The sequence below is a fragment of the Mixophyes fleayi genome, chromosome 6 (genome assembly GCF_038048845.1).
Source record: "Mixophyes fleayi isolate aMixFle1 chromosome 6, aMixFle1.hap1, whole genome shotgun sequence".
NCBI lineage: Eukaryota > Metazoa > Chordata > Amphibia > Anura > Limnodynastidae > Mixophyes > Mixophyes fleayi.
This window is the reverse complement of record NC_134407.1, coordinates 126025696-126043328: the sequence shown is the minus strand read 5'-3', so window position 1 is coordinate 126043328 and position 17633 is coordinate 126025696. Positions and strand designations below refer to the sequence as shown.

Below are 17633 nucleotides of genomic sequence, written 5' to 3'. Positions count from 1 at the left end.
TCATATGTATGACAATGGTGGCCGGTTTTGTACATTAGAAAGACATTTGCTATGTGAAATATTGTAATTGTGGTTTGAGAGTTGTAGAAACGTCTCATATACCCAGTTTCATAAGATTAGAAACGATGCGATGTGCAATAAATTTGGAAATGTTATCAACTAGATTCAATTGCTGATGTATATAAAGGTTGTGTGTGCATGCAGAAAGGTTATTATTTTTGATATTACTGTTTATTTTTAAATTGATGGACACGGATAGCAATTAGTGTGATTGTGAATAAGGGTAGGGGAAGGACTTGCCCCTGAGAGCTCACAATCTAGTTGGGATGGAAGGAAGTGCAGTTTGAGAGGCGCTTGGCACTGAAACTTATTTGTGTCTGGTGACGGGAGGAGTAAGTCAGGTGGTTATTGATGAGGCTTTGGACAGAGTCTGGCTAACAAATTTTAGACCAGATGGTGAAACTTGTCTCAGCAGCCTATTGGGAACATTTAAAAAGGAATTAAAATACAGATAGCCCAGTGACCCAGGCCAAGATAGGACACTATGGACCTTGGAGGACAGATGCTCCCCAGCCTCTGGTTTGGAGATTAGCTGGGAGTGTTAAAGCTTTGGAGGCTAGGGGAGTCTGGGGAGGAGGAATATGGGGTGTCTTCAGAAGGAGAGAAGATGAAGAGTTCCGTTTTGAACATATTTAACTTGAATTATTAAATTATGTTACCTTAAACTGTTGCAGACTTATAGGGAGGGTGTCCAATTAAATATTAACCATTTCCACCAGATTCATTCTCTTTTTTTTTATCAGAAGCACTTATCTGTATTCATTAGTCTACTGTTAATTTACAGAGGTAAATTACAATGGTACAAATAAAGTATATTTGTGTTATTATCTTATCCAGATAATGTGTTATTGGCGATTGTAGTCGGGGTTGCCAAACGCTTAATATTTTTAGTGACAATTTTATGAAAAATGTACTGATATCTAGCAATGTTTAGGTACACATTGGAAATTTTAAAATGTTTATATTTTTATTGAGTTAGTAATTGCTGGCTACAACAATGCTAATCCCGTTTTTCATAGTTCATCACTTAACAGGAGCTAGCAAGCATTTCACCATTTTTCCTGATAATTTGGTTTGTACGTTAAAACCTGTCAATGTGGGACAAAGAAAGAAAAGAATTGCATAGGTAATTGTTTAACACAATTCTGTAACCCATAGAATCTGTAGTCAATCAGATTGTAACTTGCAATTTTTCTTGTACAGTTCAGAGAATGAAAGCAAACATCCTATTGGCTGCTGTGGGTTAAGGAACATTTTTTTGCCTCAGTTTTCCTAAATGTAGTTCAACACAAGGGTACTCCCATGTCTGATAGATGTTTAGATCAAACATATAACATATACAAGCCAATAGAACATTTTACCATGTGCCATGATAACTTGACCACTGAAGATGCTCATAGAGTATAATTACTTTTTTCACTTTACTCCTCTTACTGTAAAAAATCCTTTATTGTTAAATGAAGACTTTCTTTTCTGTAATGGCATACTTTGTGTCCTCTATGTAGCAATTTCTAAAAAGTGCTATAAACATCAGCATATTATTTGTTAGTACTTAGACAGACTATAGAAGTAAATCAAAAACAGTCTACAATCCTGAGATTTTCATTTCCGACATCTTGGGAAATTGACACATGGGTTTTTCTGATCTTCCACAATTGTTTTTGGAGAATGAATACAAATCTAAATAATCAGGATCCTCCTCTGTACAGCAACAGAAAATCTCTAATAATCTTAAATAGGAGGGTGGTGCTGCTATTTCCATAGATGTCAAGGGAACAAAAAACCTCTGCATGGTTGATAGATGATTTTCCGATTTCCCCAGCAGACACTAAAAGGATCTACCCAAAGCGTAAAGGGAACATATAATCAGCAATACATAAAAAGTAGATATTGTGAAAAGACTTTACAGACAATAGAGTTTTATTTCAATTCCAAACCAAGCAGAACCACTCTCACAAATCTAGAGTGGAAACAGCTCTATTAAGGTAAGCTTAAGTAGCGGTCCTGCACACTATCTCTGGATGCATGTTAGCTGCTACACCCCTAGAATTGGCTATGGACCTAGAAAACAGCACTCTCCAATCATCTGTTGAATGCTCTTTTATACACCATTCATACTGCACCAAAAACACAGGATTTTGCCGGGGCAAGCCCAGATGACCCGGGTCGAGGTGCAGCATGAATGGTCCCAGATCGAATTCCTGGGTCATCAGACCAGAGTCTTTTGGTGGGGTAATTCCCAGGTCTGCCCCAGGAACCCTTTGTGTCTGTTGAAAAACCCGGGTCGCACCAGACACAATGTTAAGTTTAAAAAAAAAAAAAACCATCACAAGAGGAGTCAATCAGAGCTCCTCTTGTGAAGTTGCCATGGAGACCCTAAGCAGATCCGTGTTCAGTATGAACGCGGTCTACACAGGATTTTGACTCCGGGGGAGCCTCTGCCCCCGACAATATCCCGGGTTCATACACCCGGGATATCGCTTGGGCATCGGTATGAAAGCGGTATTAGATGGAGGAACAAAAAAAATAGCTTGAATGACTTCAACGAATTTGTAACTTTGGACTCAAAAGCATGTTTCGTTAACTCCTTTAACTGATAATCCAATTGAAGGGCACAAATTTGTAGGTTTTTCTTCTTTCCACCATTGCCTTGAAAAATTTTGATAAAAGCTTTACTCACTAGATGTAGGTCATTCAAAGCAGCTGGAGGCGATACCTGACCTCTCAGCGTATTGGTAGGTAAACCTTTATCTGCTCCTTCTTGAAGAGTCTATAATTACTTACACTGTGTGACGAAACGAGCGGGATACGCTAATCATTTTGTTTCTCACATAATGTGGATTATAGCAAATACTTTTTATAGCCCAATGTTCCGCAGCTCACCAGACTACAACTGCATTGTCCAATTACATGTGGCTAAGGGGACATTGTAGCTCAGTGTAAATATGTATCTTGTGTATTATATATTGATGACTTGCAGTAAGGTTATTCATTGTCTTTAAAGTGAAGCCAGGGGGATTACAGGTAGGGATCAGGTTGCCAGGTGCTGGAATAGGAAAACTAATTAGTGTCCATTGTTCACACCAGGCTAGTCCAGACAGGCCATCTAACAGGGGAGGTTCTCTGGAAGGACAACTCCTCTTCACTCCCCTGTCCAACTTCCCCCTATTTCAGCACTGACCAATGGTTAAGAATAGACCCAGGGGTATGCCTAGGGAGGGGAAAGACTGTGGAAATTAGACCCGAGATATAAGGAGCGACTCCAGGGGGGAAGGGTGTTCATTCTGGGGTTTCATTCATGAAGGTGCAAGATCTAGTTTTGAGTTGTCGTTCTCTAACTAGAGTCTATATATGCAGCTGAGAGAAATCCATGGGTCGCAAAGTCTGGACAGCCAGGTGACTATAACTCTTTAAACTAGTGGGGTAAGGGACAGATGATGTGGTAAACCGGCCTGGCATTTATTTACTGTGTGTACATAATATTCTGGTGTTGTTTGTATGACAATAAATGTTCTGTTGTACTTTTAGAACTGCATTTGCCTGAGTGACCATACGAATCCTAGAAGGTACTGGGTAGACTTCCCTGGCATAGAAAGGCACCCGTGGGTGGACAGCCAGCGTGAAGTGGGTAGCATTAGGCCAGATAAACCCGGTATCTTCACACACTGGGAGACCAGAAATATATATTGCAAACTCTTTGAAGGTCTCACTATTTCTAATACTTCTTGCAATTTGATGGTTTGCTAGAGGTTCTTAAAATGGAAATAACTTTTTTTTTATCTTTTTGTTAAAGATTCAGGTTCTCAACTCTCATGTACTTAGTGTTCAGGAACTGGGAAGAGGATGAATAAACTGGAAAAGATAATTGAAAGTGAACACTAACTAGAAATGGTCCTGAGTGAGAGATTACATTATTGGTATTATGTATCTGGTTATAGAAAGAATTGAAGCCATGATTTCTCGAACTGGACTACTTATTCTATTTATAATAAAACACACACAAATTCTTTAGAAACCGTTTTTAATCACATGATGTTCTGGATTTGTTTTTGTAGTACTTCATTTAGCATTAAGGCAAAAGTCTGTCATATGGAATAAACAGTATTTTCAGGTCTTGATTCTGTACAGGTAGACAGCCTTTCATACTCCCTTCTCACACACGCAGGGGGGATGACTACCTACTTGCAGACATTGAAACATTAAACAGCACCCAATACTGTTAATTGGAACTGTAAAGTTTGAGACCTTAACACCTTAAAGATATTTTTACTGCAAAAGAGTTGATAGTTTGGAACAACCTATATCATTGGCTCAGTATTTGGACATAGAGGAGCAGGCTCCAATGAGGTAAAGGAAACCATGTCAGAGCAGCTGTTAATAGGTGTAGCTAGCCTGGAAGAGGGACTCAGAGGAGGTGGAATCCGAAGATCCAGATGGAACGTACTGACCAAGAGATGCCAAGCCATTGGTCTGCAACATAACAAAAGAAGTCATTCACAGTTAAAACAATACAGGAGACAGAAAGATTGTGACAATTTGTATTTCTGGCTTTCTTAGCTAACACCTGGAAACTATGATGGGATTAGAACTGGGATAGACTTACAATATGATGGAGCTAGGTTGACTACTATCAAGTTATTGAAACAGCTGATAAAAATAATTTACACCCCAAGAAAATGATAAATCAGTTTAACCATAAATCGATAAATACCCCCTTACAAAGAATTAAAAATTAATCTATTGGAAATGTTTATCTGCTTTGCTGCTGCCTATGGCTTATTCTGGATGAGCGCAGTCTTTATTGCCTATATAGTGCCATTTTCGGCAGGGCTTGGTGTTTTGTGAAAAAGGCATGGGAGTCGCATCTTTGTCACCAGAGCGACTTGGAAAGATCTCCAATACTTCCTCTACTGTGTATGACAGAAGAACACATGACAGTATATGGTATCATATGACAGTGTAAAATGGTAATAGATATGAGAGTAACAAAGTGTTAATAACTATATTATGGTGTGTTAAAAGCCTGGCAGAGGTCAAACATGCTAAAATAGTCAGTGATTGACCTGTCGCTGAAAACTCCCTGATCAAAGTTAGTGAAAGCCTTAGAGGAAAATCAAACACAGGTCCTACACATAACCAGTCCAGATTTTTGTAAGTTGATGGAAATTATGCTCCCTTCCCATCATCGGTGAAGCTAGGAGAAGACGGGCAGATAGATACTGACCTTTGCCCTCTTGAGGAAAGCTTCTTGTGCTGCTTTCTCATTCTCTACCTTTCCGACCCAAGCAGAGAGAGCTGAAGCCTGTAAGGCACGGCCATATGAAAAGGACACTCGCCAGGGACGAGCGAGATTGCAGCGGTTCATGGCATTCAGGTTGAGAGATGCCTCTTCTTCACTCTGACCTCCAGACAGGAAGCAAATACCTGCAATAATACATATGACAAACAAAGCAGTCATTGATTGACGTTTCTGTAAACAAAAAACACAAAAAAACAATTTGAAGAGATTGATTTTTGGAATGCAGGAGAGATCCTCAGAAAATAGCTGAAACTGAGAGAAATAAAGTGTGTTATGATAGACAGAGTCCTGCAGGTTTCATTCTTTATAGCCATGTCGAGGAATAAAGACCAAGCCACATTTACATGTGGCCTATTTATCAACTGCTACACATCTGGGAACCAAGTAGGTACTGTGGGTCAACCTGGAGGTACAAAACCAGGTACAGGACTCTGGGTCAGTTTATTCTTAATAGAACAGAAAGAAACGCATGGAGGCAACAGGTCAGTAGTAGTTAAAGTTAATGAGACAGGAAGGGCTTAATTACCAGGCACCGCAGCAGGGACTGTTCGTCTCAGAGCCGTAACAGTTGCCATAGCGACCTGCTCTGGGGTGAATTTCTGGGGACAGGACTGTCCCCCAGTTACCATATTCGGTTTTAAGAGTGTTCCCTCAAGATATACGTGGTGTTGGATGAGAGCAGCATACACTGCTGAGAGTACCTGTGTCAAGAGATGCACATGTATACATTTACATTAAACTCATTTTTTTCTTCTAAGAACACGACTAGGTCATGGATGTATAGAAACTATGTCAAAATTCTCAATGTGTACATATAATGTTGCAGTTTCCCTTCTTCAGTCTGCTGCTGTCTAGTCTGCAATCTCAGGTTTTGTAGACTGAGCTGTCATTATGAACTCATATGCATGTCAAGATTCTGTATATGCTGACATAGTAACAGAATTTTGTTTTTGCAACTTTATTTGCTTTACAAATGTAGCAAAACATACCATCAAAGACATTGATGGGGAGATCCAATACCGTTACTACGGTAATTGATGTGCATTATTACCGTTAGTATTGTAGTTTCAACGCTTATTTTTGCTCGCAGATCCCTGAGCAGAAATCAAGTGTTAAAATTATTGTATTAACGGTAATGATGCAATTGAAAATCTCCATGAATGTATACATGAAGGAAACATTTACATGTAGGGAGGAATACACTTAGCCGTGAAGTGACTAGCGACCATTCCAGAGATACTTTGCGGCAGAGATTTTTACAGAAATCTCCGCTGATTTTTCCTCGCGCCCCATAGAGGTGAGAGGAACAATGAGTGGAGCTTTTACCGGTAATGGTAAAAAATGAGCAGCCGCGATGAATTCCCTCCTTAAAATAGTATACAAAGTCATCACAGCCAAAGTGCTGAAACTGAAAAATAAATTCACAGCTATTTGAGCAGCACATATACGTTTTAGTAAAATGCCTGTCTGCATTGAAAATGAGAAGTTAAGGTTAATATACGGAGTGGAGGAAAAAAAAAAAAAAGAGGAGGTTAATCTCAAGGATATAAGTACATTAGAAACTGTACAAAGAAGGGCAACTAAAATGGTGCATGGCCTACAGGACAAAACTTACCCGGAAAGACTAAAATAACTTAATATGTATAGTTTGGAACATAGAAGGGAAAGGGGGGGGGGGGGGGGGAGACATGATAGAAACATTCTTCAAAGGAAGAGAAGTATTAGAACATGGGGACATGCACTGAAACTAGAGGTAAGTAGGTTCAGAGGAAATTTGAGGAAAAACTACTTCAGAGAAAGGGTAGTGGATAAGTGGAATAGCCTCTCATCAGAGATGGTAGAGGCTAATACAGTAGAGCAGTTTAAACATGCTTGGGATAAACATAAGAATATCCTTATAAAGAATAAGGGATCAAATAAGGTTTAAGGTTTCCATAGGCTAATAAAACAATGGGCAGACTAGATGGGCTAAGCGGTTGTTATATATGCCGTTAAATTCTAGGTTTCTCATATTTCTGGAAATCTGTATATAGGTAAAAGTAGTGTCAGTGGGCGTTTATAAGATGAGGCAGCTGCTTCAGACAAGAAATTCCACAAATAAGGATATTCTAAAGTGTAATTGTGTATTAACAACACTATACTTGATATTATTTGGTAAACATTTTATTTAGGACTGTAAATACTTAATCCATTCATTCATATGCAAGTTTTGCCTATGGATTATTATCCAGTAATTCTTGACCAAATATGTGGTTACCATCACTATGGAGCCCCATGGAACTCCGGTTGTTTGGCCAAAAGGCTGGATCTGCCCAATGAGTCGTTAAATTCTGCCTGATCTGTATAGTTTAACATGTGTTGACACTTTAAGATACACTTCACCTTTATAGATCAATTTCACTTAGAAACGTGGGACAAGATTAGGGTTGCCAGATAACGTGCATACTAACAATTGCAGGCATGTAGCATGCATCCAATATGTATGGTTAGTATTAAAATACCTTATATACAGTACAAGCTGTAACTGTTACTATGCAGACGTGCAACGTGCAGCATAGTATATCTTTCACATGTGACCAGTATTAAATGGGCAATCTTAAACCCAGTCCTCAGGACCCCTAACAGTGCAGGTTTTCCAGGTGACAAGGGAAATAATTATACCACCTGTGGATCTGTTACAATGTGTCAGTCAGTAATGAATACACCTGTGCTAAAGCAAGGAGATATGGAAAACATGCACTGTTAGGGGTCATGAGGACCAGGTTTATAAACACTGCTCTAGTTAGAGTGTAAAATAAAAATGTTAATATTTACACAAACTTATGCTCTGTGGCTCTCCCAGCAAGGCTGGCAGAGAGAACTGGGAAATCAGCGAGTTACATGAAACTTACATAACCCTGTGTAGATTTCTTACTATGAGACCCACAGTTTAGGTCATGTTAGGTAAGGGATACACAGAGGAAATGCTATCTCAGACCATGTAAGATGTAAACAGGACTTTGTGTATGCATGTTCTCACCTTCTCTGTCTCATACTGGCATCTCTGAAGATCATGTGACCCATCAGACAGAATTTCAGGTTCGACGATTGGCACAAGACCATTCTGCAAGTAACATTTAAGAATTAGAGAGGAGCACACCACTAAAACAGGAACGGAGTATATGTATAATGGTCTGGCTGGATTGGCAGAGTGCACTACTAGAGAAATTCATTCATGCATTTTGAGTCAAATTTCTATACACTTAAGAGATCAAAAGCTTTTTTTCCTCTCCCATGAGTTATGTAAATAGTATAATGTGCACCATCTCTGAACCTACTGAAGCTTTATCAATATACCCAACATTAGCCCAATGTCCAAACTCTGAATGATCACACAACATAAACGGTTTTGTTTCCACTGACACAAATTATCTTCTCATGTATTGCTAGCTATAATATTTTGCGTGGGAGCAGGGAGGTCCCCAGTAATGTTATAAAGCCTTCAAGACACCAGTGATTTTTTTCCATGTGGGTTGTAATGCCATACATGGGGCATGCAGGCATCATCAACCCTCAAGACTTGAATATCAGAGACCTGTGGTGACCTTGAAGTTGAAATGCATGTAACGGCAAATGGAGGAATAATGTTGACAGTTTATCAAATTCTCAAAAAAAAAAAAAAATGCACAGAGTAACAAAAGAGGCCCAGAAATGTTACTATGCAAAGTATATCAAGTAATTGGTTTTCCCTGTAATTAATAGGACTGGTAACTGCATCTAGGCAAAGATTGCTTAATCAGCTCTGTCTGTTGGGTGCAGATCATTTATCAAGAGTGCAAAAGTGGAGCTCTTGAATCAGTGCCAAAGTGCAAAAGAGATTTCAGCATAAGCAAATGCAAACAAAAAGGAAAATGACAAAACCATTGTGTACAAGCCAGTCGAAAAATATTTCTAAAATAAACAGTTACCTGTTGACATATGCTGGCATACCGTGCCAACACATTAGCATTTTCAAAAATGGAAAGACTTGATGGTGCGTGGTCTGAGATCTTCAGCACACAGCGCCACTTGGCAAAGTCAGCACCATCCTTTTTATACTGAGCGCACCGCTCTCCGAGTCCATCCAGACCTAAAATTGTAACAGCCAAAGGTTTGGAGGGAATACTGGACAACATCTAGATAGAGGTCTTTTGGAAATGTCTGAAGAGCAGTTTAATGGAGCTATTGAGAGAAACATGTGGCCTTTGTAGGTGAATAAAAGTCACAGGAATTTTACTAATCACTGACCTTGTGTGGTGGTCTCTCCATCAGTCCCAGCAAGAGGAGCTGTACCTTTATCTACCTGTAAAACAATGGAGAGGTGAGAGAAATGTAATGTAGAAGCCAAGCATCAGTCACTCAGAAGCAGCAACCAAATTAAAGACAGACCTTAATTCCAACAACTATGCCAAGATCCTTCAGAAGCTTGGGGAATGTGACTCCACTGTTAGACTTCTGGTAAAGAGTCTCATGGAAAAGAATGACTCCTCCAATGCAGTCATTAAGTTTGTTATTAGACGTGAAAAGAAGATTCCGGAACAGTCGTCTGTTTTCCTCTATATTCTCCACATTGATACGCTTCAAGCGACTGCCCATGGTCCCTGAGAGGAATGGTTGGTTAGAATTGTTTAGGATTAGGCTTCACCAAGGGAGCTATGTAAATAAAGTTACTCACAGGATGGACTAAAGATTAATCAAGACCACTTGAAATTAGAATGTAACACAAGTGACAGATGTTGCCAACAGTGGGCAGCACAGTGGCATAGTGGTTAGCACTTCTGCCTCACAGCACTGGGGTCATGAGTTCGATTCCCAACCATGGCCTTATCTGTGTGGAGTTTGTATGTTCTCCCTGTGTTTGCGTGGGTTTCCTCCGGGTGCTCCGGTTTCCTCCCACACTCCAAAAGCATACTAGTAGGTTAATTGGCTGCTATCAAAATTGACCCTAGTCTCTGTCTGTCTGTTACCCTCTATGTCTGTCTGTGTCTGTGTGTGAATGTATGTCTATATTAGGGAATTGAGACTGTAAGCTCCAATGGGGAAGGGACTGATGTGAATGAGTTCTCTGTACAGCACTGCGGAATTAGTGGTGCTATATAAATAAATGATGATGATGATGATGATGAACAGTTCCAAATTAATGACCTCATGATCCCGTAGCGGAAAGTTATGCTTGTTCAGTTCTGATCATTGGGTTGGTTTAAAGAGCACCAATCGTCTACACATTGGAGCCATTTTGTGGTTATAATAAATATTTATTCAAACGCAGTCTATTAATTCACTAGGAACAGATGTATTGCAGATATTTGTTAAGCCTCATGAATATGGTCATCACTGATATCATTGTTGCCAATTGAATTTATAGGCTCATGAACATGCTTGCCTCTCCTTTGTGTAAGTTACAAAGGAAAGAATTAAGATTTTTAAGCTTGGGTAAACTAATATCAAGCCCCCTTAATGAACATTTCTTTTGCATTTTATCTTTAAGATATCCAGGAATACTTACCCACAGACTCATCTGCTGCCAAAATCCCCCTGCCACCTTTAACAATAGACTGAGCGATCTCCGCAAGTTCCTTCTTCTGTTCAGGAGTGAGTGCTGGGTATTGGTGAGACATTCTTGATGGCCTATTGGAAGAGCTCAAGGATTAGAGACATTGATCAAGGATTTACAAGTTCTGCCTTTTAACTGCCAAAGCCTACCTGCAAGCTGGATAGGTACATACAGTATTAGAAATATTTAATCGACTCGGAATTGCTGTGTGTGTGTGTGTAAGTCCACCATGTATTTGCAAGACCCTGGCACAGCAGTCACATCTGACTTGACAAAAACTCCCAAATCTTTTTTTCAAGATTGGAGATTCCAAATAATTCTGTTAGTGTTCTGTGTAATTTTTCTCTATTAGTTGGTTATTCTGGGCCGTCATATGGCATTTAATTAACATAACAAAGTTACGTGAGGTATATGTTGGATGAATGTATATCTTCCTGGGCTATTGAGACTAAGGGCTAGATTTACTAAGCTGCGGGTTTGAAAAAGTGGGGATGTTGCCTATAGCAACCAATCAGATTCTAGCTTTCATTTATTTAGTACCTTCTACAAAATGATAGCTAGAATCTGATTGGTTGCTATAGGCAACATCCCCACTTTTTCAAACCCGAAGCTTAGTAAATCTAGCCCTAAGAGAGGAAGGCTGAAATTACAATTGCTGCAACCTGTAAAAAACTGTATCATGTGAAGTTTTTGTACCAGATCCACACAAATTATTTGAAAAGCATAGCTTCTTCAACGCTATATTATACACCCATTTTGGAGTATACTTTCACTTTAAAAAAAACATACACAATTCAAAATATTATTAAATTGTTTATATGTTCAGAAAAACACAGACCCAAGTCCTTCTGCACAAAGAACCTTATTTGTCTACAAACATTTAATGGTCAACAAGAATGGGAGCTGCAATAACATTTGCTTTTGCCAGATAAAAATTAAATATTTCCTGTGCAATCCAATGGAACAGTGTTACCAGTGGGCAAATTATTATAAACATTGGTATAATGTTTGCTTGGCTTAACCAAGCAATGCCATTTGAGCAAAAGGAAGGAAATAGCATTGTCTAGACTGTAAGCTCTCATGAGCAGGGCCCTCCCTACCCTTTGTCTCTCTTGTGCAACTTCATAGTCAACCTAGTCTGTACAACTGAACAACACTTTAGTGTGATTGTATTTTGTACGATTTGTAAATCTGACTGTTCAGGCTGCTGGTATTGTGGAGCCTTACAAGTAAACGATGATGATTATACAAGAAGAGACATCGTTTTCAAAATAATTATTTTAGTATACTGTAAAATATAGATGGGACCATGGTTGATATGGTTCAGCTCTTAGTACTCAAGGTAGGAAATATCTGATTTAAAGGCTACAGCTAATAAAATGCCAAGGAAACTTGCAATGGCTAGCTGTTGGCTTAAACACAGCTTTTCATGCAACATGCACAATTTGCAGCTAAACTTTCCCAAACTTCTAAATTTCAACAATGCGAGATTTGCACATGTCAACTTGCTTAAAAACTTTGCATTTGAAAACTTGCAAAATCATTATGTGCCTAGTAAATAGATTGTTCAGTTTTATGTTATGTAAACCTTCTGCCAATAAATGCATACATTGTGTGATTTTAAATGTACATCTAAATATCACTGAAGCATTACCAAGATTAAATGTTTCAGTCTCTCTTTATCATAAGCATTTGTATCTGTGCCGTTATCGCGATTAGAAACACTTATGGTTCCTTTATTCATATATTATAACTGCAGTGGCGGAACTACCATTGGTGCAGCAGATGCGGTGCACTGGGGTCCATGGAGATAATGCCCGCTGCACAGGGAACTAGGGAGCTGTGGGCCCCGCTTCCTTGCACCAGGGCCCACAGCTCACTAGTTCCAACTCTGTATGACTGCAAAAAGAAATTTCCTAAAATTATTCTCCAGCCAAGTGCTTCCTCCTCACAACATCAGGCTAATAATACACAATTCATGCCATTATATGTATAAACTCCAGTTAATAATATCTGTATAAACAGTGAATTACATCATTACATTAATGCTTGTTGGGAAAAATTGTGGATTAGAAGGAAGTCACCTCTGAGATCAATGACCTGTCTAAAGGCATCTATTCGGTCACAAAAATTCTCTGTGACTTCGAATATACTCACAATTTACACAACCCTTGCTTACCAGAATTCCTGCAAGAACACATTTGCAGTAACAAAACCCCCTAAAGAAAGTACATTCAATAGAAGGGATGCTAGACACTTGGTTTTGGGGCACATCGACATTTTGCAGATCTGCAAAATTACTAGAACAGTAAGGGCGATTACTTTGGAAAAGAGCTTTCATGAGTTTGACAGTATAAGTTAATTTATAGGTTGCTATACATTAGCTGTAAGAAAGTGTGTACATTACACACATGAATCTGCACAAAAAGTTGCAATATCAGACCATTTGTATACAGATGTGAATAGACACATAGGTAAACAAGACACTGCCCTGTTTAGCAGAAAACACACAATTGTACAATTCAATGCCAAAGAAATTCTAACTACAGTCAACATTTCTACACATCTGGAAATAGCCAGTTCTTTACCAGTTACCCCACCCCCACTATCTAATTCCTGCAGATCATCACTTCAGGGACTTCTGTACAGCAAAGACTGTGCTGAGTTTTACTAATTCAACCATAGCTGTGACAGATCCGCAGAACATTACTGTCACCCAAAGTATTATATAGCATTACAGACTCGTTTAATGCGGTTTCGCTACTGCACTAAATATTGCCTTTATCTTTTGAAAGCCTAGAGACCCACTGGGCAACTCCTTCACTTCCCCCCTTCCTATGGGTGCACTTACTGGTATGCTGGCTCTAGGTGGTAAGCAGAATCTTGGGAGAGGCGGGACAGATTGGGCCACATCACACTCTTATATGCCGAGTTACATATCGCATCGGGGGCGGTGCCTAAACGCTCTGTTCTCCTATAGGCTCTCTGCCCGCACACCCCTTCACAGGAGGCCAATCACTGTCAGCCAGGATGGACCCTGGGCGGGAGGGAGGGGTTACTAGTTGTCAGTGTGAACAAAGGTTACTTACACCTACCAGAGGGATAGCTGTGTGAATTTACACTGTGCTCAGCGCAGAAAGAACAGATCAAGGTTTATGGAGTGCTGGTCAGCATGCCAGGCACAGATCAGATCATTGCTCTGGTGACTTTCCAGCCTGTTTAAATCATTACAATCGCTCTAGACTTATGTTAGCAAAAGGACGTTAATATTCAGTGTGGAAGTTTTAGTTTATTGACAGCGCTGTGCATTGCCTTCTATGTTGGTACAGCATATATGTGTTAAAATATAGAGAATAAATTGCAAATATGCAAACACTTTTCTTTCTGGTGGGTTTATTATGTTTTCTGAACATTTACAAAAAAATATGTAGGTTAGCATAATTTCTACCAAGTGTTAGGGAAGGACAAATAGGCAAATTGGCCAGGGCATTCCAGCGTCAGCGTATCCCCGCAATACAAATCTAATTTTGCAATAGTCCTATTGTTATAACGATAGTTACTCATTTATTTTTTATATAAATAAATATCATTTTTTTTTAGAAAACTTAAATGTTGTGGGACACAGCTTTAGCCATAGGACCAATCATTTTTAAATTGCCCCCTTTAGGCAATATTTGGCAAGTGGCATTGCATCACCTAATAGGAATGTCTGTCTGTACCCCATGAGTACTATGAGACCACTTTGCCTTTACTTCCAATGGGTGTGGGAGAGAAAAGTGTATTAGTTAATATGTCAGTAAGTGTTTGTTAGACTAGAGCAAAGTCCATGATTGTTGTGACACAGAATTTCAGGGTGGAGTGGGAGGGGGAAAGAGGGAAAGCAAGAACAAAATCAGTCCTGTCAGGAAACAGAACATGTTTACAACATAGCACAGAGGACACAAAAATAATTTTACTGCTTATGTAACAAAAAACGCAAGTGGTTTAAGTTTTAGGGGTATATTTACTAAACAGTAGTGCATTCTACAAAATGACAGCTAGAATCTGATTGTAGATGTTGCCCATAGCAACCACTTTTTCAAACCCACAGTTTAGTAAATATACCCATTAATGTTAGTCTGTGGAGCATCTGTCTGATAAAAGCAAAATCACACTCTCTAACTTGGAATTGTAATTCTTGATTTACTGCTATCCTGTGTCATGTATCTTGTATAGGAAAAAGGTTGTCCAAGTGGGAATACCTTCCCCCACTTAGTAAGTGTACCCTCCATGTATCAGTTTACTGTGGGTCACTTCACTGGGTTCCCCACAACTGCTTTGTAATTACCACTAATTACTGCCATTTGTATCATGGAAAAAAGAGATTTCACCTCTGCCCATACAGGGAGAGATGTCAGCTCTGCCCATGCTGGGAGACTTGTAGTACCCAAACACTTTGCTGCACAGTAGGTGCAATGTAGAAGATCATAGTTATCAACATTGTCAGATCATTTCCAGTGATATTGCTGCAGGTGTATTTAAGCACACTATGCATATTACTCTTTAGCAGAACCCCGGAGCACTACAATCCCCAGAATTATGTGAGTACAGAACCTGGTTATAATGTATTTTTTTGCATTTGGAATAGAGCTCTTCAATAAATACCTTTTAAACAATATGTAGTGTATTTAATATACAGCACGAGAGGTATTTATTGATCAGTGTTGAAAACCATTAAATTAACTAATCTGTTCTACTGAACACAGTCCCTGCAAGTCAGGGGCATTTTCCAACAATGCCCCTCCACACCTCCCACTTTTCAAACTACAAACAATACTACGTTTGGGGTTATGTAACTGTTAATCAACAAAAACATATTGCCAGGGCTTGGTTGCACAGAAAAGCAGACCCAAAACCCTTGATAAATGTTTAACCCTTGCCCTGAATATTAACAAATGTGGACTGGTAAAACTTGTTTCCTTCAGGCATTACTTATTGATGGGGCTATTGACCAAACCAGTCGCTATTGGTCAGTGCTATTTCTTCCAATACCTCTCAATTATATACTATTACTTTTTTTTAGATTACCATCATTGGATTTTGGTGCCTCGAATTCTACATTAATAATTGCAATAAAATACATTTATGTAATTTAACATTTCATTGGACTGGTCACTAAAAGGAGAATGGGGATTCATTTGTTTATTGAAAATATTGCAGTCTTGTATTAGGTGTTCTAATATAATATAGGATATTATAGGTTTCCCATCACCAGTTCGCACTGGAGAGTGGCTGCTTTTTATCTAAACAGATGTGGGAAGCATTACATTTCCTATGCTGTTAACCTTTACTTTGTCAGCTCTCCAATAAGTTGAACAGGCTCACCTCCTTCCTCTAGATCAGCCTTTTCAGCGCTTCTTATTGGTCAGGAGACCTAAAAAAGAGGGAGGCCAATGGAAGGGAGAGAGCACTACCCACATAAGTTGCTTAATATACTGTATTGTATATGATGTCTTAAACATACTTGCCAACTCTCCCGGAATGTCCGGGAGACTCCCGCATTTCGCGAGAGTCTCCCGGACTCCTGGGAGAGTGTGGCAATCTCCCTGATTTGCCCACTTCCTAGTGAAGTGGGCAGAATTTGGCTTAAACGCCATGATTCACCCGGAATCGCAGCGTTTGGCCCTGCCCCCGCTGTAAAATGACGCGATTTGCGTCATTACGTCTTGGGGGCGGGTCCAAAATGATGCGATTTCGGCGCCCCGCCCCCTGCACGCCCACGTCCCAGCCAGCATTTCCCGGAAGCCCAAGAAAAAATCTTGGCAAGTATGGTCTTAAAGAGCTACTTGAAAATTAGAGGTGGCTCTCAATTTAGTTATTCCTGATAAATATTTTATACATAAATAATAATTACATTGTATAATGAGATGAAACCCCTCTCCTGGGTAGAACATTAAAATTGTAATCTTTTCTCATAAATGAAAATTGGAATAAATTAGGTCACACCCTGAATCTGCAAAGACCACATCCTATCCACTTAAACTATGACCATCACTCACAAGACCATCTGTTTCCTGATAGGTCATACCTCATTTGCTGGCAGAAATCTTGACTCTACAACAAAAATCTGGATTATTGTCAGGTTCAGTATAAATTGTGGATAGTGGAGGGAAGAAGTTTCACAATCGAATATTCCCGCACAGGAGTCATATGATGGCTAGATCTGATAAATATACGGGCAAGAAACACTCCCTAGATATTTTCCCAATTGTCTATCTAGAAGGTAGAGGCCAGATGCTGTAGAATGCCCTATGCTTGCAGTTGAGTACAGAAAGGCTACCACTATACAGACAGTCAGGTATTCGCCACAGATGGACATTTACTTTTTTGTGAGGGTTTACTTGTCACCATTATTTACCAATTTACTCACAATAAACTGCTTGTGCACGGACTTATGTTACACCACACAGCTAACTAAATGGCAACACATATACCCCAAAGTCACCAGTAGGGCCGGCGCTTCCATTAGGCAACTGCCTAGGGTGCCGTGCTCTGGGGGCACCACTGAAGCCATGTATAATAGTTAATAATGTGTTACTCAAAAACCTGAGTACCCCGGGGTGTATCTATATGTAAATATATGTGTGTACTCAGAACTATGTTCATATACCTGCCTGGTTAGATGTGGTTACATTTGTTAATTGTTATAAGTGTTTATAAAGA

At 39.4% G+C, this 17633-nt stretch overlaps 1 protein-coding gene across 1 annotated transcript; it reads right to left on the bottom strand.

Moving 5' to 3' along the window:
- Positions 1-4064: 4064 nt before the first annotated feature.
- Positions 4065-13879, bottom strand: LOC142161569 (fructose-bisphosphate aldolase B-like). Its single transcript, XM_075217297.1, has 9 exons — positions 13783-13879; positions 10884-11005; positions 9767-9978; positions 9626-9680; positions 9307-9467; positions 8379-8462; positions 5886-6060; positions 5285-5484; positions 4065-4530 (listed from the first exon to the last, which is right to left on the bottom strand). The coding sequence occupies exons 1-9, from the start codon at positions 13842-13844 to the stop codon at positions 4435-4437; spliced, it is 1167 nt and encodes a 388-aa protein (XP_075073398.1). The 5' UTR covers positions 13845-13879; the 3' UTR covers positions 4065-4434.
- Positions 13880-17633: the final 3754 nt, after the last annotated feature.